Source organism: Castanea sativa, chromosome 10 (assembly GCF_040712315.1).
Source record: "Castanea sativa cultivar Marrone di Chiusa Pesio chromosome 10, ASM4071231v1".
NCBI classification, from domain to species: domain Eukaryota; kingdom Viridiplantae; phylum Streptophyta; class Magnoliopsida; order Fagales; family Fagaceae; genus Castanea; species Castanea sativa.
In genome coordinates, this window is record NC_134022.1 from 7,992,595 (window position 1) to 8,019,720 (window position 27,126).

Sequence of the window (27,126 nt, forward strand, 5' to 3'; positions counted from 1 at the left end):
ATCCATTTACTCCATCCTTCGGCTGTTTGCTTCCTGAACCGTGTTAACTAAAAACATGACTTTCATCCTCTGACGCAGTTCATTTTAAAAGCTAGTTGTTATGCAATAGCCTGACAGTTAGTTAGAGATGTTTGTTAAGCTTTGGCCAATCACATGGCAGCCACATGGTAGGTTCTTGTAACTAACTTTCTAGCCAATCAGCAGCTTGCTTATGTATCTATAAATAAGCAAGGCTGCCCTCATTGTAACTAGTTGAATTTGAATCCAAGAAATCTCTACCTATGAGGTATTATTCCCAGAATGTGTCTCTTGAAGAGCTAGTTCATTCATTCTCTTCTCTAAGCAACTTAGGTTTCTAAAACATGTCCCCTTTTCACCATTTTTCCTCCATCATCCTCATCTTTTGCCTTCCTTTATTCAGCGGACATAAGTTTTGAGGTGTGGTCTTCTCTTTCTGTGTGGACTTGGCTCAGCTCCACACACTTTAACTTCATTTTAAACTGGTGAAGTTTCTCTTGGTAAATACTGACCCAACAATGGACTAAGCTACTGTTCAGAAATTGTTTAGTAAATTTGGACACGAAGCCACTGTTTTGAATGGAAAATCAGTAAACAGTGAAACCATTATTCTCCTCCCATCATAAAGCATTGAGTTTTCACATGACATGTAGAGGTGCTCTTATATCCATAGCTGTATCTTCTCTTTCGACCAAGTCATAATCAGATTAAGAAGATGATGCATCCTTGGCCTTTGGAACATGCATTAGCATAATGTCCTTCCTATAAGTGATCTCCATCTAGGATTGGAAAAAGTTCTCTGTGCATGATAAACTACCACTTATGTGTGTGTTTTTCGTCCTTTTTCCTGTGTTTGTGTGTATCTTCCTTTTTTAAGTTGTTTTAAATCAGGATGTTCATTGCATTTTAAAGTTTTCATTTATTTCATCACAGTGATTGTATATAACATTTTCTGGTTTCATTTCTTCTGCAGATTAGTGATGCTTGGTTACTCTACAAGTCTAACACACTGGGAGAAGGTTTTCTTTCAGCAACACTAAAGGGTTTCGCAGTGATTGATGATCGTGAGGGGACTGAACAAGAGTTTAAGCTGGCGATAGGAAAACCTGAGAACATTGGTCCTAGCCCGCTTGATACTGTGACTTATGATGAAAACCAGCATGAACTTGATGCAAATGAATTTAGGGAGAATGATATAAAACCACTTCCTACAATGCTTATTCTTGATGCAAGGTTTAGCAAGCTGTCAACATATGTTTCTTTGTGTGTCCAAAGGCCACAAATGCTTGTTGCACTTGATTTTTTGCTGGCTGTAGTGGAGTTTTTTGTCCCATCAGTAGGTAACATGCTGTCAGATGAAGAAGATAAGAACTCTTTACATGTAATTGATGCAATCATTCTGGATCAGTCAACTCACAGGCAACCATCTGCTGAAGTAATTCTCTCTCCTCAAAGACCTTTAATTGTTGATGATGAAAGATTTGCTCACTTCATTTATGATGGCAACGGTGGAGTATTGTCATTGAGGGATAGACATGGATTGAATCTCTCATCATCTAGTACAGAGGCTATCATATATGTGGGAAGTGGGAAAAAATTGCAATTCAAAAATGTAATGATCAAGGTATTACACATTACCTAAATGATGCTTTAGTTTACTTTCAATCTAAATATGTAAGTATAACACTTGCTTCTTAAAAAAAAAAGTTTAAAATAGAAAACACATACTTTCCCAGAACTTTAACTGCTTTTCATTTTGTTTGTGAAGAATGGCCGGTACTTGGATTCTTGTATATTTCTAGGAGCCAACAGTAGCTATTCTGCTTCAAAGGATGATCAGGTCTACTTGGATGAAGAGAATGAAGTTCCTCACACTAGCTCTTCAAGAGAAAGTATTAATGATGTACCTTCTCAAGATACAATGGCTGACAGATCAACAGAGTTTATCATTGAATTGCAGGTCCAGTATCTCATAATTCCATATTACTCTGAATTCATCATAATTTTTTCAACTTGATTCGAAGGTCGGTTAGAGTTCTTAATTGTAGTTGTGACTTGGTTGTAATAATTACCTTGAAGATAAATACGTTGGTGAACTCTTTATAACGAGTGCACTAAAATTTCTGTCCATGTCTAACATGGGATGGAGGCCAAAAAAGAGAGAAAAGAACTGGGATAACTTTTTTTTTTTGTTCATAAGTTGTAAAATTCATCAAAAAGTGCAAAATGGATGCAACCCTATGTACCAGGAAGCATACAAAGGAAGTTCAAAAAATAAAAAAAGGAGTGTATATTATCAACGCATTAGACTAGGCAAGCCAAAGAGAATGAACAACTACTTCAAAGTAGAGTATGAATTTGAAGACATAACTCAAACGCATTAGACTTTGCTTGGATGAGCTTATTTTCACCTCAAAAGAGTACAACCTTTTAAAGTATCACCTTATGCAGGGTACAGTTGTACTTTTAATAGTAAAAGTTTTATTTTTTAATCTATTATAAAAGAGAATTTAAATTCTATATTAAATAATATATAATATAGAGGATCTAATTATATTTATTCATGTAATGAATCTAATTTAATGTTATCATTAATATAATGATAATGAATGTATCATTGAATTGAATGCGCAATCCCTGGATTTCTCTCACATATTCTTTTTTTTGATCAAGAGATTCATAACTAGAAAGTTTTTCTGGCCCTTTGTGAATCAGGGCTAAAACTCCCGAAATCTGAAATGCCAAAATAGGAATAACACTTGCTATTATTAGAAATTCCTAGAAAATATCATATTCGTAAAGTAGAAACATAGACAGACCCCTTGCATGCGTAAAATATGCTGGATTAGTTGATTGGAATTGGAATGAATTGTCAGGTCATCCATAACTCTTTAGTCAGAACAAAAATTCATTTTGATCTTGTGTCTACCATTTCACTACCAGTGCATCTTGAAGGTGACTCGCATTCCATGAATATGATAGTTATCTAGTGTGACATCTAACTCACTTCCTTTTTTCTTTGTGAGTTTGGCAAATATTCCCATTCATAGGTCTGAGATCCACATCTATGAATTGAAAGGTTTGAATGATCAACTTTGCAATCATTTGTTAGAATCAGCAGGTCTTCAAATCCTTCATTTGAAAAGGGCATATAATTTACATGGATATAGTTAGTCTTGCTTGGGCTTCTTTAATGGTAGTCTTTACATTTTCTCTCAATCATATTATGGGGGTCGAAGTGGATTCTAGAGGTACTGCTAATTGAGTGGAGGATTCAAACTCAACCCACATCAATAGTCTTATAGCAAAGCAATTTTTATTTTACTTTATTTGTTTTTGTTTTCCACCTCTTTTTTTACTGTTCAAAGAGAAAATGGTTATGTTATTAAGTAAATATAGATAGTAGACTTTCTATGGGAAACAACATAGACATAGTGGTTGTCCAATGAAATAATCCACATAATAAAATATTGCCTTGGGCAAGTCACATATTGCACGTTACTGCTTTATTTTTTTTTATTTTTTTATCATTTATGGTATTATTTTAGAAATTTGATTTATGCGTATGACTTTGAAAGTCATGATGATATTACTGAGGAATGTCTATCAGATATTTTTCTTCTCATTTCGGGCAATTAACAATAGTTTTTCTGTGGACTTCCAGAAATCTATTTCATGTAGCTTGAGAAGGAAATTTTGATTACACAACAAACAAAATAAGCTCATCTAAACACACTAGGAAATGTAAATTCATTAATTCCCCTGAAAGCAGTAATAATTATTTTTGATACATATGCACCATATTGAGCCTGATGAAATAGCTTTCCATATTTCACAATTGCTTCTCTAGCCAAAATATCCTTTCTAACAGGATAGCAGAACAATCACTAAGCTGTGCATTACTCTAGGCAAGCTTTTTTTTAACGATCACATCTCTTGAGAAATAAGCATGATATCAATGACCACATTTTTTGAATAGTTTCACAACCTAAAAATAGACATGCCATTGACTCCACATGACTCTTGCACGTATAACCAATGTGTTAAAAATCGGACACCACCACCCAAAGCAACCAACAAAGTGGTTATTCCTAAAAAGCTGGACAGAACAAAAATAGGCTGGGAGCAGTTCAAATGACTGTTGAACTGGCCAGTCTGGTTACCATTTTCTGGTTGAGGGGCTGTTCTAGCATTCAACTCCTCCATTGGTGATTGTTCTTGATTATATTGTATTTGTTTCTAGTTCAGAGTGTTCACTATCGTGAACATGATGTTCAATTTTTTTCAATAAAAGTCTTATTACCTATCGGAAAAAAAAACTCCTCCACTGGTGATACGACCTTGAGCCGCACATGATTAGTCCACCGGAACTTGTGCTCTCTCTCTCTCCCTCTCTCTTCCTGTTCACCAGTGAGTAAATTCCTCCAACCACAAATGACTTGATCTCTCAAAATTACTGATTTTGAAAATTTTCTACAGGTAACATATGCCACCCACCATCATTTCTGTCTTGGTATTATTAATCATGGTTGAGGGGGCCATCAGAGCTTGTTTTTATGGTTACTAAGAGTTTTAAATGGCATACACTTTTGTTAGTTTGACATAGAACAAGGGGGAACAAACAAAATCTGATTTAGAACACCTGGGGCAGATCTGGTATAGCTTGGGTTAGGGTTGGGTTTTGGTGGGGAATAGGCTAGAAACTAATAGGGATTATAGGGTTTCAAGGGGGCAAGGGTTAGTAGGGTATGAGAATGAAAACAATGGTAAAAATCAAGATTTGGGTTGCTGTGAACAGTAACTATGAATAGTAAAATTAAAGAAAAGATAACCTTCTAGGCATCACACCTAGAGTTCGTAAGCATCGCACTTAGGGTTCCTTGGCACCACACCTCGGGGAAGGTTGCATCACGCCAACCATAAAAGAAAGCTTCATAGCTCTCAAAAAATATATTATTATTCTTTATCTATAATAGAAAGTATTACAACCGTTTAAATAGAAGACTAATACCTATTCCTAGCTGAACTCGGATTTCTTAAAACTCTAATAAGGCTTAGAATCTTGGGATTTTAGTATTGAGCCTAACTAAATAACTAAACTCAAATAAAACTAAAGCAAGACCCAATGGACTATTAGCAGAGCCCATTCTAGAATATTATGAAATTACAAAATTGTCCTTGATGCATAAAATCAAATCAAATATAATAAATCTGTCTTCACACTGCCTCGTGCATCATATTTCTTTGTTTTTAAAGTTCCATTAGTTAAAATCTAGAGTTTTTATTTTTCTTTTAGTTAAGTTTTTACTTTTGTTATGTTTAATAATTGGATGTGATGATGTATGAGTTGTCATTCATGCCCTGAATGACAAGGTGAGGTGGCATTAATGAGGATTTTTTCAAACAAATAAAAAAAAAAACAAAAACTAAAATTTTGAAAATACCATCGTGCAGCTTTCATTACAATGGATTTGAATTTTTTTTTGGTAATTGAATATCACAATTATTAACACACTTCAAAGTATTAAAGTAAATAAATCATGATGCATAATTCAATCTCACTTTAAAGTAATGTTCTAATGTATCAATGTAATTTATGTACTTGATAAACTACTATTTTTTATCTCTAAAATGCTAGATATTCTATTTGCCTTACAAAATTGTGAAAATAACTTTGAAATTTGTTTAGAAGTCTTTAGATTTTTTTAATCATCATTGCTAATTTTTATAAGTTTATATTTTTGTATTAATTAGTTATGATCTCATTAGGATCCAACTTCTAGTTTAACTCCGGTCCGGGCCCAAACCTTGAACCTATCCATTTTCAGTTCTTTAAATGGTCTTGTTTTTTAAACATTGCATATAAAACCACTCCATGATTATTGTCACCCACCTCGTCAACATTTCCCCAAGTAAAAGCCACACTCTACAGAACTCAGTTCTCCATATGCTTTGCCTCCCCCCCCCCCCCATTATCAATGCCTCCCCCTGGTTCTCTTCCTTACTTGCTGGTTCCTTCTTCTTGTTTTCCTTTCACTAACAACTGGCTACTTGCCCTGTACCTCTCCCTTGGCCTGGGAATGACAGAAGAAGGAATGGAATGAAGCTGATAGAGGAATCTGTTGAGCAAAGCCCTCCCTTGATTGAATGATTGATGGAATAAGCTTTTCTCCCAGATGCAGATGAGATCAATTGTTGGAGATTGGAGGAATTCAGAGTTAGAATGCCTTGTCCCTTTGATTGAAGGGATAGGTCCCTAACACCTTCCCAGATTCATCGATAGCAGAACGAATTGAATTTATTGATATCTTGACCTCTCGCTCCCCCTCTCCAGATATTCACATTGGAAGGTTGGTTTAACAGAAGCAATATGAAGCATTCTTCCCTCTACCCACAAATGGTATTTTATCAAGTATGTTTATCAATAATCATTATTTCCTGATGGAGGCCGTGTGTTAGAACTGGCTTTCTGTGAACTTCCTTTGTTTGCCACCCATCGAGTGAAAAAGAATGGAAGTGAGGCCATCTCAATCAAGGTTCTCTCTTCCACCCTCAGCCTCTCCATTTGAACTAGCCCATCAGTGGCTCCATTTGTGGCTAAGCATGCCCTAGTCAACCTTCTCCTTCCGTCCTGAGGCAGGGTTTAAAGCATTTTGTTCCTTTCCCTAAGTAAGTGATAGGCACCAATTTATGTTATTTCTCGCCCTGGGTCCAAATGATCTCGTTCTTCTTCCTGCCTAGCCTTGCAAGGGAGGCTAGTGGGCATGACCTCTATTTTAATTATCTCCACGACCCTGGCCCATTGGAAGCAGCCTTCAAAGCACCAGAGGTGGATCCAAAACTGACTATTGACTCTCTCTCCATGTAGAAGTCCCCTTCTTCAGTAAGCTTATGCTCCAAATCATCCCACACAAACAAAACTTTTTGTCATGCAGCTCTTCATTTGGACACAATGTTCTTTTAATGAAAACTAATCATTTTGTCTTCCTTCCCCCATTGTCTCGTGATGAGTATAAATCATCTTAGAAATATCCATAGATTTTAACTCTCAATCATGAATCACGATGAAGAATATTGCTTCCAATGAGGACGCCTAATTCTATATTCTAGATAAATTACCAATTTGGCATTCTTGTCCATTAGAGTTAGGAAAGTTCAGGATACTTCGCCTTAGGCATGGCATCACCATTCACCAGTCTATATATCAAGCCAAAATTGAATTCTGGATCTAATTTTCATATCGAACTTAAAAAATTTAGTGAAGCTATTCCAACCTCTTCTGATTTTTAATTTTTTTAAAGTACAAATTATTTTGTTCAAAAGAGGAGATAGTTCACATATATAGGGTGTGTACGAACCTAAAGAATTACAATCTTAAAGAAGATATATATATATATATATATATATATATATATATATATATAAAAATTAGGAAAAGACAATATGGGGATGCTGCCTAAAGTGGACATCCAATCTTAGAAGGACCTCATCAAAGCCGGTTTGACAACATGATTGGGTTATTCTACGTGACCCAAGATGTCCCACATAAAGTGATCACAAAAGGCCAGATATCTGTATCGAACAGCAGACAAAAAATCAACTACTTCTGCACTATTAGTACATGAAACACCAATCATTAATCATGATATTTCACTTTCAAAGATTATCCACATGAAACACAAATCACTTTCGAAGATTATCTAAGAAATGTAATTGGTTGATATGATACTCTACATCCTAGGTTATGCACCAATTGTGTTAAATTTGTTATGTTTCCATAGAGAGTATCTTAAATTTAATAAGATTAATCTTCAATCCTATTTTTGGTCATTTGTGCATTCGTTATTAGTAGTGTTATTGGGGTTCCCATGATTTCCACTATCAGTGCATATTCTCTGAAATAAGTTACGTTTGAGATGAAGCCATTTTTTTAGTCTCACATTCCATAATCGTCCTCCTATTTTGCCAATTTGTTCAGAGTTTGAGTTATACTCATTGATTAAACAAAATTTTATTTTGTGTTTGTGATAGGAAGTTGAACTTAATAATCGTGCTAAGATTAACCAAAAATGTGCTGAACCTTAGCTGTTTCTGATTGTCTTAGTCATTTTTCTGCCCTTGCTTCTACTTTATTTTAAATGTTTTATGAGGGCAATGTACAAAATCTGTGTTTAGTTGGTAATGGTGGTATTTTTTTTTTAAGTACTTTCTTCATATCACCTCTGTACTTGTGATGTTTTCGTGCAGGCTATTGGCCCAGAGCTGACCTTTTACAGTAAATCAAAAGATGTTGGGGACTCACAGCTACTCTCTAACCAACTTTTGCATGCGCAGTTGGATGCATTTTGCAGGTCAGTTTTTTGAGGACTTTTTCATGCATTGAAATTGCTGTTTTGATCTTTTGAAGTTAGTCTGTGGGAGCTAGTAGTACTTGTATCTTTCTGCTTAAAGTTCTCTTCAGCCTGCAAGTGTGAATGTTGGTCACATATACCTATCTTGTTAAGATACTAAAATTTAGTCTTCCTCTTTGCCTCAATGTAAGTTTTTCTTTTTGAAAAAAATGTTGAATTGGAAAATATTTTTAGAGAAAATGACACCAAGAGCCTTATAGCTCAATAGGCACCTCTTGGCGTTTCCAATGAAGACATCCATGATTTAAGTCCTCCCACCCCCATTGTAACTATTAAAAAAAAGAAGAAGAAAGGGAAAATGGCTTGCTTCTTGTGTTTGGTTTTGACCTTGAAAATGAGCCCAAAAACTTTAATGCTATTTGGCTAACGTGGAATCATTAATATTTTATGTAAATTCGTAAAATTATATAAACAATAATTTTCATTCATCACATGTACCCTATCAACCCAATTCCAAATTGTGTAGGTGATAAGCCAATTTTACTATAATTTAATTTTATGTCTTAGGGAAAATTCTTTAATTTTCTTTTTTTCTAAACATAGGTTGTAGTACTGGTCCATTGGGTCTTATTGTGGGTTTTATTTGTGCGTTTAGTTATTTTGTTTGGGCTTAGTTATCTTATCAAACCCTAAAGAGTCCAAGTCCTATTAAGGTTAGGTATTTGATGCAAGCATAAGGAGGTGACCGATTATATGTCATGGTGATATAGCCAGGGTGATGATATTGTGGCTTCGTGATGATGTGGATGTGGCCAAGTTTGCATGATGAGGTGGCATAAGGGGTGGCCAAATCTAGCAAGGCTCATGGGGCAGCTGATGTAGCAAGTTCAACAAGCAAGGCTCATTGGACGTATGACTAAATATTTTAGGCATGTGCTTAATTGTTGTAGAAACTTAGGTAGGAATGCGCTTACTTGAATTTAGACGTGTGATATATATGGTGTAAAGCTAAAGGATAGCTATAGCTTGTAATAGAATTTTAGAATGCGATAAATATTTTGCCCGTGTTGGCTAAACTTTAGGAGTATATGAGTGATGATGTCAGCATGAGTTTATCATTTTAACCCCTTAGGCTATACATAGCCGTGCTTAACGTTATAAAATTCCATTTAAAGAATGAATTCAAATTAGTCTTATTTTTATTTTTATTTTATTTTAATAATTGATTACTTTGTTGAGGATCCATAATTGACCATAAAGTTTTGGCACTAAGGCTTGGTTTCCAAAATGTGTCCACATTTTCTATTTGGATTTTTTTTAATGCATATTTTCATTATGTTTAATGAATGACCAATTGTGGGCCAACCAAATGACCGACCAAAATGAAATTTAAAACCTTGGTAATGCATGATGGTCAAATTAGCTATATTGACGGAGGAAAAATGGTGAAAAGGAAAGATGTTTTAGAAAGCTAAGTTGCTTAGAGAAAAGAAAGAATGAACTAGCTCTTTAAGAGACGCACTCTTGGAATAATATCTCATAGGTAGATTTCTTGGATTCAAATTCAAGTAGTTAGAATGAAACCTTGCTTATTTATAGTTACATAAGCAAGCTGCTGGGTTTGTTACAAGAACCCACCATGTGGCTGCCCTGTGATTGGTCAAAGCCTAACTAACTTCTTTAACTAACTAATAGACTATTGCATTTATCACTAACAACCTATCAGCTAACTAAATTTCTGTTACAAGTGATAAAGGCTATTAAAAGTAAAAGGAAACTACTTATTATACAATATAAGCTAGTAACATCTAGTTTTAAAAATGAACTGCATCAGGACTGCCCCTCTTTGGAACACACTTTTCGTCAAGTGTGGCTAGTTGTAAGATGATCTGGTGCCTGATAGGGTAGCAAGTGATGCACATTGAAACTATTGGAGATATGCATATGATTTGGTAGTTCCACTGATCTGCATTCTCATTAGTTGTTGTATTAAGCTGCGGCATGATGCTTGAGATTAAGGGTCTGTTGCTGCTTTGTGTCAAGGCTGCAAGTGTAAGCAGCCATGTAGATACTTTTCCATCCAACCTTCTTCATTTTGACCATTGGTTTGGGACTAGCTTTCCCCTTCTTTGGGTGCAATGTGTAACGATCTCCTTTCTTGTATGAGCTGGATGTGTTGCTCCTTCCGCCCGAAATGGTTTGATATGGACATAGTCTTTCACACCCAAGTAAGAGATGGCAAACATACATTGTTGTCATATCACAAAGAACATAATCTTGAAAGTCATTAATTAAGAACACTAAGCACTTTCTAGTATCTCTAACTTCACCTCCTTTCTTGAAGCAAGATAGCTTTTGGGGTTGGGGCTGGTCTTGATTCTTGAAGATTGTTAAAAACTTCTTGTGACACCATATCCTCGTAACTACAACTTCTCAGCCACTCATCATCCTCCATTTCTTTCTTTGGAACTTGCAAGCTATTGTTTCTATGATAAATCCTCTTCTTCCTCTTTTTTTATTTTTATTTTTTATAAGTAATAAAGATTTATTGATATGAAAAAAAGAGACACCCAAGTACACAGGGATTATATAGGAGTGTACATATCAAATACAAAAATTACATAAATCAAGGAAATCCAAAATTGAAGAAAAAGGTTGGTTTCTCCACATTGAGAACCAGTCCAATAAGGTTCTGAAAAATAGAAGCTTGAGATCAAGCATAGAACGCTCATTGTCTTCAAAAAACCTACTATTTCTTTCCTTCCAAATACACCACATCAATCAATGAGGAACAACAATCCATATATCTCCATTATGATGGTGACCAAATTGACCTTGCCAGCAATCAAGAAGCTCAACAACAGACATTGGCATAACCCAACAAACTCCAAATAAACAAAAAACCATATTCCACAACTCCAAAGCAACCAGATAATGAAGGAATAGATGGTCAACAGTTTCACTATTACACTTACACATATAACACCAATCCAAAATGCATACCTTCCTTTTCCTTAAATTGTCAATTGTCAGACATTTCCCCAAGGCAACAGTCTATACAAAGAAAGCCACTCTAGAAGGAATCTTCTTCTTCCAAATGCTTTTCCAAGGGAAAAACTGCTCACTATGACTAACTAGAAGATGGTAGTACGCACTAATCATAAATCCTCTTCTTCCTCTATATGAGCATCTACTTCGTCTTCCTCGTATTGATCATATACGGGTTCTTGAATACATTCCCCTCCTCTATTGTCTTCAATTATCAATACACTATCACATATTTCTTCTTCTTCTTCATATATTGTAAATTCTTCATTTTCCTGGTCTTCATAACCTTTAATCATCAAAGCTTTACCCTTGCCTTGAGCATTAACTTCTCATTTCTAGCAATCTGTGGCCATATGCCCAACTTCTCTACACTTGTAGCACTTAAATGTAAAGCTTTGTGCTGCTTTAGGGATTGGTTTGACTGTACCAAAAGTTGAAGGCAAGCTTGCATTGTTAATCTTGAAAGGCTGTGCACTATTAGTAGTTGGCCTTCCTTGAGTGCTGACTTGGGTACTTCTACTACCACCATAAGCTTGGAACTGCACAAAAGCTTTTCTTTCAAGTTGCCTCTCAAACATCAAGGCTCTATTGTAAGCTTCAGAAACAGACCACAGTTGGTGCAAAGACAAGGCATCTTGAATTGATGATTTAAGACCACTCAAAAACTTCGCAACCATCTGCTTTTCACTCTCATTTAGGTTTACTTGAGCTACTAGTTGATAAAATTCCTTTGTATACTCTTCCACACTGCCATGGTGCTTCAAATTATGCGGTTGTTTGTACAAAGACTGCATATAATTGAAAGGCAGAAGCTGTTTTCTCATTTTCTACTTCAACTTGGACCAATCTTGGATCTTTTTTTTACCCCTTCTAACTCTTTGAACTTGGAGTTGTTTCCACCAAGCTGTAGCTCTTCCTCTAAGCTTGATAGAGATCAGTTTCACCTTCTTGGAATCTGGTACCTGATGGAAATCAAAGATTCTTTCTACTTGATTAAACCAATCCATGAATTCTTCATGCATCAGGCTACCATAGAACTTAGGTAACTCAATCTTGAAGTTTGATTCTCATTTTGGTTCTTCCCTGGAGGACCAGGCACTTGCCTTTGAACATCTCCTCTAGGCTGACCAATTGGGTTATTGAAGTTGCTGTAATTGTCAGTTTCAGCATCTTCAGCAGGTTCATCATCATTTCTAGGATGATAATGCTGGTCTCTTCTCACTTCCTTAGTCATTGCAACAAGCTGCCCCCCTAGCAGCTCCACAGTTTGCTCCAATGTCACCTAGGGTTCTCCTTCTTGGTGTGGTTGCGGCTGCCGCCTGGGATGAACTTGCACCTCAGATTCATGTGCTGCTGAAGCTTTGTTGTTCCTTCTATTGTATACTATTGGTGCCATCTACACAAATCCTTAGGCTCACTAGTAGAGGATAAGAAAGAGAAATCAAGATAGGATCTTGATGGCAGAAAATGAAGAAACAAATCGCAAACCAACTTGAATCCTAAGGATCTCAAGCTTTGATGCCAAATTATGATGGAGGAAAAATGGTGAAAATGAAAGATGTTTCAGAAAGCTAAGTTGCTTAGAGAAAAGAAAGAATGAACTAGCTCTTCAAGAGATACACTCTTAGAATAATACCTCATATGTAAATTTCTTGTATTCAAATTCATCTAGCTTATATTGTATAATAACTGGCATTTTGAGGATTTAGAGAGATCAGTTTCAGATCTTAAACTCTTCTTCCTTAAGACTCTTCTAGATTGGGTTGCAATGTTAGGCTTTTGTTTTTTTTCTTCAATCCATGGTTTCATGGACTTTTTGTACTTTATGCACTTGATTTGTTTTTGTCCTTGATATATACTTCTTGTATACTTAGGTGACACCCTTCTTCTTTTGAATATATTTTTATTACTTATATAAAAAAAAAACAATATAAGCTAGTAACATTGCTAGCTTAAAAAATGAACTACATCATTTATGTACATATATGTTTGCTAATGTCTTTGAAAATCATAATTTATTGAAGATGTTGCCATTTTTTATTTTAAAGTTTATTATTGTCTAGACCCTTGTTCACTAGAATAACTATAATTTGAACTATTGTGCACATGATTTTTGTAATTTCAGAACCTTGTTTTATATATTGCTTCTATTCATCTCTCTGTTTTTAAAGTACTGGATGACCAGGAAAATATGTAGTTAAGTAATGAGAAGATAATAAAAAGATGATATTCAATGTGCTTATGCTGCTGCCAGGCTTGTTTTAAAGGGTGATACTATTGAGATGAGCGCCAATGCACTAGGCTTGACTATGGAGAGTAATGGAATCAGGATATTGGAGCCTTTTGACACCTCCGTTAAGTACTCAAATGCTTCTGGAAAGACCAATATACATTTATTTGTTTCCGATATATTCATGAATTTTTCATTCAGCATCTTGAGACTATTTTTAGCAGTTGAAGAGGACATTCTGGCATTTCTAAGGATGACTTCAAAGAAAATGACAGTTATCTGCTCCCAGTTTGACAAGATTGGAACAATAAAAAGTACGTAAATGTGATGCTGCTCTCTCTCTCTCTCTCACACACACACACACGCACACACACATTAGCAATGGAAGATTTTAACATTTTTAATTTAATTACTGATGACTGCTGGATTGTTGCACCCTGCAGATCCCAAAAGTGATCAAATATTTGCCTTTTGGAGACCTCATGCACCACCTGGTTTTGCTGTTCTTGGTGACTATCTGACACCACTGTCAGTGAAATCTCCTCTCATTGTTTCTTGAGACACTTTTTTTCCCCCATAGAGATTGATGCTTTTTCTTCCTTGGGATAAGTTCTTTTTAAATTGTCTTTGTAAGATTGGCTTATCAGTGTTCACATTACAGGGACAAGCCACCTACAAAAGGAGTTCTTGCTGTAAATACCAACTTTGCTAGAGTTAAAAGACCAATATCTTTCAAACTGATTTGGGCACCTTTATCTTCTGGAGACCTTTCTGGTCATGTAGTAAATAGTTTTGACTCGCTACCAAATGTTGTCCGTGGTAATGGAGACACCAGTTGTTCAATTTGGTTCCCTGTGGCACCTGAAGGTTATGTTGCATTGGGCTGTGTGGTTTCCCCTGGAATAACACAACCACCACTATCTTCTGCTTTTTGCATTTTGGCTTCTTTAGTTTGTCCTTGTTCCCTGAGGGATTGTATTGCAATCAGCACTACTGATACGTACGTAAAATTCCAGGACTAAATTTTCTGTTAAAAGTTTAGTTTATATGACGTGCATTCGCTCAAGTGGTAGGAATTTTTTGGGAACAGTTTAGATTGCATTGGGAGATGTTTAGTAATAGTTATTTATAATGGTTTTGTTTATCCAATACAATGTCAGTTTGCCATCTGTATGCTTGGGACATAATATATCTGGGTTTTTACTGCATGCATGCCTTTCTGATCACTAACCTGTTGGCAAAATTGTATCACAAAAACAACCGCTTGATAATGTTGGATCACCACCCCCAAAAACATAAGCTGTTAGGGAGTGGATCAACAATATATATAAGGCATACTACACACAAACACTCCCTCTCATGTGCAAACCCTTGCATGTAGAAAGAAATTGTAGGAAAGTGGGTTACCAAGGCAACCATGCTCTGACATTATGTTGGGCATCATGAATCCTAAAAGCTTAAGCTGTTAGGAAATGGACTATCAATTTATATGAAGCATATTGCACACTAACAGCTCTAATAAAATCACGATTTTGATTTCTTCTTTAATTTTTGAATTGTAGATACCTCTCAAGTTTGTCATTCTGGCGCATAGATAATTCTCTTGGCACTTTCTTGCCAGAAGATCCTGCTAATTTTAGCTTAAAGGCTAAAGCATACGATTTGCGTCACATGATATTTGGGTTGTCAGAAGACTTTGCAAAAGCACCTACCAGTTCAGATGCCCAGACTTCCCCTTCTGGTCATTTACACAACCAACAATCAGGAAGATCGATTTCTGCAAGCTCTGGCCGGCGTTTCGAGGCTGTTGCTAGTTTTAGATTAATATGGTGGAATCAAGGGTCATACTCAAGGAAGAAACTATCCATATGGCGTCCGGTTGTGCCACAGGGGATGGTATATTTTGGTGATATTGCTGTTAAAGGGTGTGTGATACTTGTGAATTTCATATTAGATGTCTATGCTTTTATAGATTCAATGTTAACTATGGATTGTTATGTGGATTTAGGTATGAGCCTCCAAATAATTGCATTGTTCTTCATGATTCTGGAGATGAGGAGCTTTTCAAAGCCCCTCTGAGTTTCCAGCTAGTTGGGCAAATCAAGAAGCAGAGGGGAATGGATAACATTTCTTTCTGGCTACCTCAACCTCCCCCAGGTTATGTTTCCTTAGGTTGTATTGCAAGTAAAGGCCCCCCAAAGCAGAATGAATTCAGCACATTAAGATGCATGCGCAGTGATATGGTCACTGGGGATCAGTTTCTGGAGGAAAGTATATGGTATACATCTGATGCCAAATTCACATCAGAGCCATTTAGTATTTGGGTGGTTGATAATGAGTTGGGAACCTTCATTGTCCGTAGTGGTTTTAAAAGACCTCCAAAAAGATTTGCCTTAAAGCTGGCTGATTCAAGTGTGCCAAGTGGGTCAGATGATACTGTTATTGATGCAGAAATTGCAACATTTTCTGCAGCACTCTTTGATGACTACAGTGGTTTGGTGAGAATCCCTATTCCAAGTACCTCCATTTGATGTCATTAATAAGATGTCAGACCAGCTTTTGTGTTTGGAAATTAATGCTAGTTAGCGAAATGAATAAATATGGTAATTGGTGAACTAATTGTGAATGAATTACTAGTACGTACATATCTTGTTTATGGGGGCTTTCAGTTTGCAAATAAAACAAATGCTTACATTCATCTGCTTACAACCTTCTGGACTGTAGAAAAAGGGTGATATGAGTTGTATTTATGGTTTTTGATGGCAAGCAACCTTGTTGAAATTGTCTGGGGAAAAGATTAGAGGTTGAGATATTGGACTAATCAGAATTATTAAAAATGTTTTTTTGTTTTAAAATAGAAAAAGAAAAAGAAAATAAACGACTAATCTGTTCAAATGTGTGACAGTAGTGATGCAATCATGCAACAGTCTCTCAGGCTTGCCTTTTCTTTGTATATGCAGCTCATTGAGAACAATACTGGATCTCGTTAGCAATTCTTAAATTTTTTTTTCGTTGTTTAATTTGATTGGTTAGAAGTTCATTTGTCATATTAATAACAATTACGTCTTTTTTTTTTTTTTTTTTTTAACGTTACACTTGATTTTCAGATGTTTCATAGGAACTAACTTTCTTAAAAATGACAAATGAACCTTTATAAAAAAAAAAAATTAAAAATTTTTTTTTTTTCTTAAGGATGGTTTCTTACTGGGGAGGTATGGTAGCAGGGGTAATATTCAATATAATGAACTAGCACAAATGGGTCCTCCCCTTGTGAGAGTAAGGTGGAAGGTGACGTTGTGGGGTTAAAACCCACTGATGCACTTGTAACCAATAAAAAAAATATTTAAATATAATGACATCTTTTATTATTTTTTCTCCTAAGAGTCCTATGTAATGCAAAGATCTGTTCTATTGCTTCAGGTTATATATAGTCTTTCTGAGTGCAAGGGGTATCTTATTTTTGTTCGAAATCTAGTGTTGTTTGTTGTGACATATGAACCTGCTTTTCATTTTCTAATAGTGCCCAATCGAAATATTATATATTTTCTTCTTGTGCTGCTTAAAATTAGATTTTTTCCTTTTTTGGGTTGACACTTAGACACATTTGTTGGGTTGGGATAAGGTGTGTATGCCTATTGCTAATGGCGGTTTGGGTGTTAGGAAGTTGACCACTTTCAATAAAGCCTTACTTGGAAAGTGGCTTTGGCGTTTTGGGGTCGAGGAGAATAGGCTTTGGAGGAGGGTGGTAGCTTTGAAATTTGGGGAAGAATGGGGGGGATGGACCTCTAAGTTGGGAAGTGGTGTTCATGGGTGTGGTCTGTGGAGAAGTATTCAGATGGGATGGAAATTGTTTTGCAAAAATGTTCACTTTAAGGTTGGGGTGGGGGATAGAGTGAAATTCTAGATAGACAGGTGGTGTGGAGATCTTCCTCTCCTTTTGACTTTTTCGATCTTGTACACTTTTGCTGCAAACAAAGAAGCTTCCGTAGAATCATCTTTGTTGTGCCAAGGAGCGGGGAATAGGAGAACTTGGGATGTTTGTTTCATTTGTGGTCCTAATGATTGGGAGGCAGAAGTGGTGGATGATTTCTTCTGTTTCTTGGCTTCCAACTTACCTCTTGCGACTGATGGTGATTGTATGAGAAGAAAGTTGACAAAGAACGGGGATTTTACTATCCGCTCATATTATCACAAGTTACATGGTTCTTTTCCAATTGTTTTTTCTTGGAAAGGTATTTGGAAGGTTAAGGCACCCCGGCGTGTCTCTTTCTTTGTTTGGACAGCGGCTTGGGATAGGATTCTCACAGGAGATAACTTGAGGCTTAAGGGCTTTAACTTTGTTGATTGGTGTATTATGTGTCGTTGTTGTGGGGAGACAGTGGATCATTTCTTGTTACATTGTGGAAAGGCTTATCGGATGTGGTGCTTTGTCTATAGAACCTTCAGGATTTCGTGGGTCCCCTTTGGTACGGTGTCAGATCTTGTTTTTGGCCAGTGGAATTGGTTGGGGAAGTATTCATCGCACATTTGGAATTTCGTTCTATTGTGTTTGATGTAGTGTATTTGGAAGGAGCGCAATCAGCGGACATTTGAGGATTTGGATAGATCCGATGACCAAATGCTCGCTCTCTTTTTTGGTTCCCTTTTTGATTGGGCTAGAGCTTGGGGACTCACATCTAGTGATTCTCTTCCTTTATTTCTTAGCTCTCTTCTACTTTGTTCTTAGTGTTTTTCCTCTTTTATGTTTGCGCTTTTCTTTCTTTTCTTGTACAGTTGTTTTGCTAGTGCTTCTTTGCATTTAGCAGTTTTTTGAATATACATGTTTCTTACCTATCAAAAAAGAAGAAGTCTGGAACCTTGGGCTCTTTTTTTTTCCTTGAATAGACAAATATGGCCCTTTGATGGCAAATATATGATTTTGTTTCTGAATTTTACAGATGGTTCCGTTGTTCAATATATCTTTTAGTGGAATTGGGTTTAGCCTGCATGGAAGAACTGACTGCTTGAGTTCCACTGTCAACTTCTCTTTGGCTGCTCAATCATATAATGATAAGTATGAAGCTTGGGAGCCTCTTGTTGAGCCGGTAGACGGATTTTTAAGGTACTTTATTTATTGTGCTTATTACATCAAATTAAAGCACTTTACAGTACTTTGCATCAAATTATATTTAGTGCTTGTGGAGTGTAAAAATATACGCTGATACTGTTGTAGATGGAACAAGCACATCTTCACCAACACCTAGGGACTTCACCTTCTTTTATACAATCATAGTATCTGTTTCTGCCTCTTAAGTGTGTGCAATTATTAAATTCCATAATTATCCTTGCCTTATGTCTATTGTAGGAAGTGTCCCTTCCTCTCTTCTTCTTCTTCTTCTTCTTCTTCTTCTTCTTCATTTTTGGATTTTCTTGGTTGTCTGGATTTCAAGCATTTAAATCTCTGCCGTATTTTTCTTTTCTATTTGGTAATTTACGCACGTATCCAAAAGATCTTGATCCCACAAATTCATCCTCTACCCCGTTCTTATAAGGGGAGGAAGTACCATGTAAGCTAGATCTCATCGACACTTCTATCTATAACCTTAACCTTTTAAAAAAGAGCAAAATTGACTGTTAGTGGAAGTTGTGCACCCCCTCTCCCTCCCTTTGGGGGAGAGCGAGTAATATATGATTTGGATTCTTAGGATGGAGTATCTTATTAGCAAAATCTTTGTAAGTTGGAGAAAATCTAATTTCTTCTCTTGATGTATTGATATATTTCCTTGATTGAAGAGGGGGGTTGAAGGGTGTGGGGTGAGTTGAGTTTATAATCCCTGGCTCGGCATTTTTGTTTGATTTATTTTCCTTTCTTCTTTCTTTTGGATTTTATTTTTTAAATTGTTGGTAAGAGTGAAAACCTTTCATTTGTATTATGATAATTGGTTTTATTTTATTTTATTTTGTTAACTAATCAACCAAAAAAAAAAAAGAAAAAGAAAAAGAAAATTAGGTTTCAATGTTTACCTCCAAATTGTATGTTTAGGTCCTCGCTAATTTTTGTCACTTAACAAGTAATATATGAAGCTGTTGAGGATCTTTACCCGACCCCAAAATATTGAACCTAAGGCTTGGTTGCTGTCCTTATCTACAGGCAAGAAAGCTTTGCCTTTCTACGTTTTCTCCTGTTTTTCCGCTTTTAATATATTTGCTTTAATTATAATGATAATATTCTATTTAAACCTTTACATTATTATTTCTTATCATTTCCTAATTCAGTCACTTTTGCAGGTACCAATACAATATCAATGCCCCTGGTGCAGCTTCTCAGTTACGTCTTACTTCAACTAGGGATTTAAACATAAATGTTTCAGTGTCTAATGCAAATATGATTATTCAAGCTTATGCAAGCTGGACTAATCTAAGTCATGTTCATGAATATCATAAAAAACAAGTAAATCTCTTCTATTTCCTCTTGTATTTTGCAATTTTACTTTTCTTTTTTCATTTGTTGCTTTTATACAATGGTATGTACTAACATGTCTTCTCCCCCCACCCCCCCAAAACAATCTCCTCATGTGTACTTGCATCAAATAGGAAGCATTTTCTCCAACTTATGGTGGAAGATCTATCATTGACATTCATCACCAGAGAAATTATTATATAATCCCACAAAACAAACTTGGACAGGACATCTTTATTAGAGCGACTGATATTAGCGGACTTCCAAATATAATTCGGATGCCATCTGGGGATATGAAGCCTATAAAAGTTCCTGTTTCAAAAGATATGTTAGATTCTCATTTGAAAGGAAAACTTGGCAGAAAATTCAGAACAATGGTGACAGTTGTTATAGTGGATGCACAGGTATGAGTATTGTTATTTCATGATGGAGTTTTTGCTTTTATTTCTAAATAATTACTTTCAAATAAATTTATTTCTGAAGAAAATATATGATAATTGGAAAATTTTGTCCTTCAATTACTACAATAAATTTTTTGTTGCTGCTATAGCTGTAGCTGTAGCTATTGTTATTCATTGACTTGATACTAAATTTAGTCATAGCCTCTTGCTTTTGTACTGTTTTTGATAAATCACTAATTCTTCCAAAAGCATAGGCTAATAGGAAATGATGAATTTAATCAAATATTCTAATCCTACCCACACACCCCCTCATGTGACTCTTCCCTAATATTTAGCGCCTAATACGTGGGATTTTCAACTTTTTTAAATGGGAGTTAGAGCAGAGATAGGGTTTGTACTCAGGATCACCTACTCTGATACCATGATAAATTACCAATCCTGCCAAAAGCTTAAATTGATTGGAATTGGTGAATTTAATCATTTAATGAATATGCTAGCAATTTTTTTTTTTTGTGAGTTATTTATTCACTTGGATATACCTGAAATGCAGTTCCCAAGCGTTAAAGGCTTAACTTCTCACCAGTACACTGTAGCAATTCGTCTCACTCCAGACCAAAGTGTCTTGACTGAATTACAGCTCCATCAACAGAGTGCACGGACATCTGGAAGAAGTGCAGATAAATTTTTGTCTTCTGAGCTTGAATTGGTCAATTGGAATGAAGTATTTTTCTTCAAAGTTGATTCACCAGTATGTGGATAATTTTTTTTCCCACTTGCTAACTTTTTTTTTTTCAAGGATATATATGTTTTCTTTCTTTCTATTTTTGGTTTCTTTTCATGAGTTGTCAAAACTTTCATTTACCTGAGCTTTGTGCTTAGTCTGAACAGTAAAAAAAAAAAAAATACCATTGAAATTCCCCTACTATATTATTTTCATTCCTGATGGTTGCTGATAGCAATTTGACCTTAGCATTCAGCAAATTATTTCAAATGCCTGTGTTGCATAATTAAGATTCAGTAAAATTCTAAAGTAGTAAATTCTTCAAAATTATTTTCCTTGCTTGCTGCAAACTTGTAATTACACACACTTATGAAAGGATTTTCGGGCTTTTGATCATAAGTACCCCAAAATATCGCTAGCTTAGCTGTGCAACTGCTTAAACAGCTGCTTTCCTGCTTAATATATCCCAACTTGTTACTATGTTTTTGCAACCTCATCTATATAGATTGTGGAAGACTTTTACTGGTTCCATAGGATTTCCCAACCTTTTACTTGTTCTATTCTTAGGACTAATTTAAAAGAAATTTAACTCAAGTTGATGCCGCTAGTGGCCCTCTGGATTCTGCATCAGAGAATTGGTTCACTTAAATTATGTTGTTGTTGCTTTTTCTTAGTGTGGATATTCATGCTGTATAGAATTTACATGGTAAATTCATTTTTTTCTGCACAGTTTTGACATAATTTTGGCCTGTATGTATAGCAGTCATCTTTTTACAATAGCATTTTTAACTTTATTCCTTGTTCATATTTTCTAACTTTTTTTCCATGGCCACCTTATGATATCCTATTGTCCAAATTTGCACAGGACTATTACTTGATGGAATTAATTGTAACAGACATGGGAAAAGGTATTTCTTTGAGTGTACCTATCAGTCAATTTGTGTGTTTTTCCTACATCTTTTATTGTTGCATTTGGACACCATAAAATTATAATACTTATGGTGTACAATGAATTTATATATGTATACATACATATATTTCTATCCAAAACTAGTTAGATTATTTCCGGGGAAAGTGATGCCTTTAGCATCAGATAAAGTCAGTCTTCGTAACTCTGGCTTGACAAAAGAAGTAAGGAAATGCAAAGACTTGCTCGTATGTTCCAAGCATTGGAATGTTCTTGAAAACAGCTTGTTGTTGTTTGCAATGGAACGCCACATTTAGCATTACTTATTTGCTTAGACTATTGTTTTGTGCAATAGAAAGAAATCCTCACAGTTGGAAGTCAATATTTACCAAGCCACCAATACTATATTCTGCTATTTGGTAGAAAACATTTTTTTTAATGAATAGTGTCTACACTTTATTAATAAACAGAATGAAGTCAAAGAGCTTCCATCTCCATCTAGCCCCCCTAAAGTATTGTAAATTTAAAATATTGCTTTACTTATATAAAAAAATTATTGCTGGGGATGGAATAAATGGGGATTCTCCGCTCAAAAGAACAATAAGATGCCCACTGGACTACAGAATGGACAACAGATTTTTCCCTACAGAAGACATGGGGAGATGTAGGAGTCTAACGTGTAACATGGATGATGACGACTTGGCATGGTGATGACACCAGTGGTGACAAGGCCAGCCAAGCCTAAGGGCTGAATTTCACAATTGCCATATAGTTATTGTAGCTAAATCCACATGTTGCAAGTTTGTTGTAAAATTGGAGGAAAAATTAGTTGGCGGCACACTTGGATGTGATTGATATGTTACAATTGTATTCTAGCATGTGATAAATGTGACTTAGTTATGGATGATGTTATCCCCAATAACCAACTCTTAGGATATAAATATCCTTGTACATGCATTGTAAAGGAAGAATGATTGTTAGCAAAATTAGAATTTCATGTGACTATAGAATGAGGTGTGAATTCCCTTTCTTCTCTACGTTCTCTCTCGCCTTCTTTCTACAATCTCTCTCTCTCAAAATGCAAGTATTTTGATTCTTGCATCATTTTGGAATTAAAGCCTTGTGTTTTGATCCTTGTTCCATTGGAGGTGATGGTATTTCTGGTAGCAGTCAGATTGGGCCAAAGCAGAATACTCCCATACCAAGCTGCTCTTCAATGTACGTCTTGGATTTAGTTCCAAGCATCATGTCATCTTCTTTTCTTGATTAGACCAAGTAAAAAAACACCCTAGAACCAACCTGTTTCACTCAGAACCAGATTGAAGAAATTGTTTTTAAGAACCTGCTTTTCTTCATTTACCCCATTCAATCCCTAAATCTGAACACATGGCTCTGAGAATTTCCTTTTCCCACTAATACTTGACTCCATTACCTTCTTGATCTTGCACAACCTGAACTAAATCCTTGGAAAGAACCTGGCCAAGTAAGAAAATTTCTGCAGAATCTCCAGATTTGAGTTCTGCAGAAAACTTCAACCGAAATTCCAAGAATCATTCTCCCTTCACACATAATTCGATCCTAACCATAAAACCTTTGTTTTGTACACCAAAACCTGACCTAGGTACCTTCTACTTCCAACAACTTTCTAAAATCTAGCATGCACATCAATGCATGTGCCAATAACTAATTTTCCCTCCAATTTCAAATACTAAAACAACTTGGCACATGTGGATATAGTTACAATAACAATATGGCACATGTGAAATGAACTCTTAGGCTTGCCTTTCCTTGTGCCATGTCACCATGCCACTCTCTTGGGTTGCATCATCATCATCCTTGTAATGCATTAGGCTCCTGCATCAAAATCAAAATTTCAGATTTGAGTTTAGATTGAGGCGTGAATTCCCATTCGAGAATCTCTCTCTCTAGAAAATGAAAGTATTAATCTTCTTGCATCAAAAGGTATCAGAGCATGGGATTTTGATCCTTGTTCTTTGAGTTGTAGGGTAAATCATCTCCCTCAGATTTCAGTCACAGCAGCAAGTTTTTTTTTTTTCCTCTACAAAATTTTTTTCCAGTCCATTTATTTAAGCTCAAGTGCCAATATTTTGACCTAAACCACATAAATTTCATTTCTCCTCTCATATGCCTCAATCCTCCAGAAATCCCAGGCAAACACCATAGTTTCCAAGTCTGCTATAGCAGAATTCTCAGATCTGCAAAATCTACAACTCCATTCTTTCATATTCTCCATTTCAAGAAATCCCTTATCCTTCACTCCCTTGCCTAGTAGACTACTGCTACAGAACAGCACAACTGTAATGTTATTGTGATTTCTTTCCTTTTCAAGTCCTTGGGGTAGCAGTTTTGACTGGAGATTTGAACATACAACATGGATGTTTTGTGCCCTCCTATAATTCTGCAAATGTGTAATATTCTAAATAAATCTCTTACCTAATAGCAAATAAGTTATTTTACAAAGACGTTATCTTTCAGGAACTGTAAATAAAGTCCTTTAACCTTGCATTGTAGTAGTTTTTAATAATAAGCGCATTGTATTTTTCATTATTAACTTATTGTCTGGTTTTTCAGGTGACCCGATTGGATACTTTTCAGCCCCCCTGAAGCAGATAGCAGAAAACATCCAAAACAGTTCATATTCACATGATTATCAGAGCAAATTGACCTGGATAGAATTATCCTCGATAGAATCTGTGGTGATTTTTTTTTGTTTTTTTTTTTTTGTTTTTGCATTTGCATTTGCTTGTCTATTATGTATCTAGGAAGGTTGAAAATATTATTGTTCGCCCCTTATAGTTAGATATGAAATTTTTAATTAGAAAATTCAATTCTTACATTAGCACTATTCATGCAGAATATGATTCAGAGTGATAAAAATAAAAGCTCATGTGGGAGAATAAGATGTGCTGTTGTTATGTCACCCAGACCTGAAGTTGAGAGCAGAAATCAACCTGTCTGTGCTGAGAGAAAATCTGGACATATTCATATTAGTCCTAGCAAAGAAGGGCCTTGGACTACTGTGAGGCTAAACTATGCGGCACCTGCTGCTTGTTGGCGGTTAGGCAATGACGTTGTTGCCAGTGAAGTAAGTGTCAAGGATGGGAACAGATATGTGAATATCAGGTCTCTGGTTTCGGTACATAACAATACAGATTTTATACTTGATTTGTGCCTTGTATCCAAAGCTTCCACAGAGAATGTGATACCACAAGATGGTGCAAGTAATTCTAAAGGGTTACAAATTGATGGTAGAAATGTTAAAACAGATGAGTTTTTTGAAACTGAAAAGTGTGACCCAACCATTGGCTGGGTTGGCTGCTCAGTTCAATCAAGCCCAGATGTTTCAAAAGGTGGAAGCCCCCATAAGGTGAGTTATTAATAAAAAATGTTTCCCAAGTGCCTTGGAACCGTTACCATGTGGGATTCCTCCCCCCCCCCCCCCCCCTGGTTCAACTCTTTTTCTTTACCGCATGATGGATGTATCACTAATGCCAAATGTAGTCACCTTAAATCTCCAGTTCAGGTGGGTACAAGGGCTGGTGTCATCTATACTGCTTAAGTTGTTATTTTTATTTCTTCCCTTCTTTAGTTCCATAACCCATTAGTTTTTCTTGAATAATATGGATTCTTTTTTTGTTTTTTGTTTCTCTTTTATTGATGCTGCTAATTGAAAAAAAAAAAATTCAAGTTTTCTCCCTTTTTTCTTTTGTTGTCTTGTGACCAAGTTCATTAAATAATTTAGTGTGATATAGATTATTCTATAATTCATTTTTTTCATTTGAGTTGTACAATATTAGAGATTAGGGTTAGGAGATATTAAAGGATAAGAGATTGAGGGGGAAAGGGAGATGTTTAAGAAAAGGTTTGTGGCTATGTTAGTTGGTCCCTTGCCTTAGCAGATATTTATATTAAAGAAGTATAGAATGATTACAAAAATATCCTTACACTAATACAAAATAAAAAGCTAATAAAAAAAATAAAAGAAGTAACACTAATGCTTCCGTACAAGATAGAACATGACGATCAAACACACCAAGAATAAAAGACAATCATTGAAAGGAGGCACGAAATAATGGCTTTGTGATATCACCAAACTGAAATCTGATTGATAGTCTATAATTATGTCAACAAATCCTGAATAAAGCAATAGTCAACTTTGATATGTTTGAAAGTTTGATACACTCCTAGAAAGCAAGATTTTTAGCAATAAATATAGCAGCCTATTATCATAATACATCTACATGAATAGGAACATCAATGATGCAGGGCGTTTCAAGTAATTGCATCCTAATCTATGATTTCTTAAGCATTTGCCAATAGGATTTAGACACTTGTCAAGCATCTAGAAGGCTACCAATGCCAAACAACTAGTATAAGTACCAGATTGTAGTTACTTTTTGATTAGTCTTTGAATGCAATTACATAGATTAGCCCAGTGCAATTTTCAAGAGATGGATTTCTCTTAAGAAGGTTTTTTCCCACCTTGCTCCTTGTTCTAAGCATCTTGCATTTACTTTCTAAACCTAAACAAAAGCCCCCTTAAAATCCCTGCATCAATCAATATCCCAGTCATGAGGGAGGGAATGGACGTGTAACATCTTGAAAGCAATATGAGTGATAACTCTATCCTCAGTTTTAGAATTAGTGCGGGCAACAACATTTTGCTTTTTAATACTTCATGTGACAAGATTGCTTCTAACGAAGGTAGTGAAGAACTACCACTTGTCCCAAAAGTTTAAGTTGATAGAAAATAGGGATTTTCACTTAATGTAACAACCCCACCCTAACTATGTAGATATTGTCCACTTTGAGGCCCATACCTTTCACGGTTTTGTTCTCCCCCGAATGCACACAACAATGGGAGAAAAGGTCTCTACACATTGAAGGGAGATCACTCCTTATAAGCACATCCCTAAGTGTTTCCCAGGCGATGTGGGACTCTAGGATTGCTTCTCCCACTGGTCCTTCGCAATCCACCTCCATTATGAGC

The 27,126-nt window shown here is 35.8% G+C and overlaps 1 protein-coding gene across 1 annotated transcript in view; it reads left to right on the forward strand.

Annotated features, from left to right (window-relative positions):
• Positions 1-27,126, forward strand: part of LOC142613845 (uncharacterized) — an 83,714-nt gene that overhangs the window by 41,009 nt on the left and 15,579 nt on the right. Inside the window, exons 32-46 of the mRNA XM_075786358.1 lie at positions 992-1,642; positions 1,787-1,978; positions 8,266-8,369; positions 13,672-13,961; positions 14,091-14,175; positions 14,309-14,647; positions 15,210-15,572; positions 15,656-16,145; positions 18,585-18,748; positions 19,915-20,077; positions 20,221-20,490; positions 21,038-21,235; positions 22,074-22,116; positions 24,708-24,832; positions 24,991-25,503. Coding sequence (XP_075642473.1) covers positions 992-1,642; positions 1,787-1,978; positions 8,266-8,369; positions 13,672-13,961; positions 14,091-14,175; positions 14,309-14,647; positions 15,210-15,572; positions 15,656-16,145; positions 18,585-18,748; positions 19,915-20,077; positions 20,221-20,490; positions 21,038-21,235; positions 22,074-22,116; positions 24,708-24,832; positions 24,991-25,503 — 3,990 coding nt within the window. The remainder of the gene's footprint in view (positions 1-991; positions 1,643-1,786; positions 1,979-8,265; positions 8,370-13,671; positions 13,962-14,090; positions 14,176-14,308; positions 14,648-15,209; positions 15,573-15,655; positions 16,146-18,584; positions 18,749-19,914; positions 20,078-20,220; positions 20,491-21,037; positions 21,236-22,073; positions 22,117-24,707; positions 24,833-24,990; positions 25,504-27,126) is intronic.